Source organism: Priapulus caudatus, unplaced genomic scaffold, assembly GCF_000485595.1.
Source record: "Priapulus caudatus unplaced genomic scaffold, Priapulus_caudatus-5.0.1 Scaffold409, whole genome shotgun sequence".
NCBI lineage: Eukaryota > Metazoa > Priapulida > Priapulimorpha > Priapulimorphida > Priapulidae > Priapulus > Priapulus caudatus.
In genome coordinates, this window is record NW_014577470.1 from 55,484 (window position 1) to 58,170 (window position 2,687).

General features: G+C 48.5%; 1 protein-coding gene across 1 annotated transcript in view; it reads right to left on the reverse strand.

Annotated features, from left to right (window-relative positions):
- Window positions 1-2,687, reverse strand: part of LOC106810082 (plasma membrane calcium-transporting ATPase 3-like) — a 35,923-nt gene that overhangs the window by 17,805 nt on the left and 15,431 nt on the right. The window contains exons 9-13 of the mRNA XM_014813356.1: window positions 2,335-2,469; window positions 1,851-1,957; window positions 1,405-1,547; window positions 1,110-1,199; window positions 279-419 (exon numbers count right to left, since the gene is read on the reverse strand). Coding sequence (XP_014668842.1) covers window positions 279-419; window positions 1,110-1,199; window positions 1,405-1,547; window positions 1,851-1,957; window positions 2,335-2,469 — 616 coding nt within the window. The remainder of the gene's footprint in view (window positions 1-278; window positions 420-1,109; window positions 1,200-1,404; window positions 1,548-1,850; window positions 1,958-2,334; window positions 2,470-2,687) is intronic.

Sequence of the window (2,687 nt, forward strand, 5' to 3'; positions counted from 1 at the left end):
CCCGGCCGGAGACGTTATGCCACGACGCAAGACGTTATAGCACGGCGCGAGACGTTATAGCACGACGCGAGACGTTATGGCACGACGCGAGACGTTATAGCACGGCGCGAGACGTTATAGCACGACGCGAGACGTTATAGCACGACGCGAGACGTTATAGCACGACGCGAGACGTTATAGCACGACGCGAGACGTTATAGCCCGACGGGAGACGCTATAGCACGACGCGAGACGCTATATCACGACGCGAGAAGCGCGCGGTTGCCGCGGCAACGCACCGAAGTAGCCAATCTGGATGGCAAGCTTGGTCAGCTTCGCCTGCAGCACGGACTTGTCCTTGTGCACCGCCTTCGTCGCTTCCTCGCCGGCGACGGTGTCGCCACCTTCTGACAGCGCCTCTTCCGGCTTCTTGTCATTGGCTGCGGAAGAAAGCGCAGGCGATGTTAGCAGACGCCATGGCAACGGTATTAGCGTACTGTAGCGACGGTATGAGCAAATGCTGTGAGGAATATATGCTATGAGACCAACTGTAGACGCTAATTACAAGACAGCGGGAAGGCAAAAATGGTGGAATAATGAAACAATGGCAGCGACGTTTGATTCCAACGCCATGTTGTAACCAATAAACAATGTTTGATAATAATAAACAATGACAGAGAGGGAAAGAAGTTCGTGCGAGTTAGCCGGTGATGGGAAGGGAAAACGATAGAATAGTGAAGTTATTCCAGTAGATAGAGCGCAGTGGCACCCCACGACAATTCACATTACGACACATTTGAAATCTTAATCTGCTTATTAATCGCTAACGACTTTTATGGAATTTCTCATTCAAAATACCAAGATGCTAAATTCGATAGCGACCTTGTGCAAAAAAAATCTCGAAAGCTTGCGATGATTTTAATCGTGAAGAACAGAGTAATGTAATTACGTTGTTTAATTAAATAAATGTATTATAAATTCACTCCTGATCGCATCCCCGTCTCGACGGGAGGCACCCAAGAATTTATCGCCGCGCTGGTGACCGGTAACGCGACGTAGACGGGCGCCGCGCACGCGACCTCGGTGTGCGCGGCGACCGCGCTCGCTCGTGCGGCGCCCGTCTCACTCACCCGTGTTGTCGCCGGGCGACACGACGCGGTTGTTCGACTGCGTGACGTGAACCTCGTTGAGACCGATGTGTTCCTCCGCCTGCGACTCGTCTGCAAGAACAACGCGCGCGTCAGAGCTGCTGTTCTGCGCCGAACCGCGATCGATCGCCGGGGGCGCGTTCGTCGGGAAGGGCTGTTCGGGCGTGATGTTCACCCGGGCGTGTTCGCCCGGTGGGTGTTCATCGTAAGATCGTGGTTGGACTGTTCATCGAAGTTCGTTTGCTACGTAGTCCTTGTATGCACTAGCGCCACCTACCTGGAACGTAGTCCTTGTATGCGAGCCCGATCGTGCGCAGTCCGTCACATGCCATCGGCTCGATCACGCTCGTGATGAGTGCCTCTTGTTCCTCCTCCGAGAACGGCCGCGCCACGCCGCCCGCGCCCATGATGAAAGTGGACCTAGGGGGCGTCACATGAAAACAGGTGAGCGTGTGGCGCAATTTTTAATTTTGTTTAATTTTTAATAATTTTTTTTCGCCTCAGTTTAAGCATAATAACGGTAATACTTACTACCATAATTAATTAAGAAATTAAGTAAAGTTAAAATCAACTAAAATAATACTAATAATGATGATACTTATTGTTATTAATTAGGTTATTAACTTACCTTGCAATAAACTTAATTAATAATAATAATAATGATAATAATAACAATAATAATAATAATGGTAATTATAATAATTAGTGTAACTCGCCGCGTACTTTTTCAGAATGATCTCGGAAGCACCCTTGCAGTAGACGCGGAACCCACCGCCCGGCCGCGGAACCACCGTGCTCATCGACTTGCGCACAGAGTTGAACGTGAACACCTGCAATGCCAACGCCATCTACTGACCGACCGCGCAAACCATTCGACGTCGCTTACCCTTTTTTCGCAAATTAAAAAAAACAATTTTTATCATTTTTCCCATCTAGCACGTTTCGTGCGCCGATATTTTCGATGGCAAAGTTTCCGCCTGTATTGCTTCGAAATAGGAAATTACGTGAAACCGGACTACTCAAAGGCAATCGATTTCATCTCGCATTCAAATCAACTTTACTCAAAATTAATTCAACCAGTAATGAATTAAATTCGATTTTTAATACTAAAAAAAATCCAAAATTCAAGTAACCCGATTTCAAGTACTCGACCGCGCACGTATGTACAGCGCGTGCACGGCGAGCGACCGCCGGTGGCGCCCCCTACCTTGATGAGACATTCCTCGGGCATCTCGTCGCGAATTGTCTGGTAGTCGCGTCCGAGGTCGAGGACGAAACCCAGCAAGGAACACTCAGTCTTGTTTCCTAATTGCTTGATCGCCTGGTCGGCTACCTCTGGTATCTGCACACGCGTGAGAGAGAGAGAGAGAGAGAGAGAGAGGCGGAGAGATGACATGTCAGCAGGACGCAAGGATTCGGTCCCCGCTCGTTAAGCGTTTAAATTAATTAATTAATTAAAATAATCATCGTCGTTATTAATTAACGATTGCGCGCATGTCCACGCCGCTTGATACGCGTGCAATTTATATTGAACAGTTTAATTCTGATCGAATAACGCAA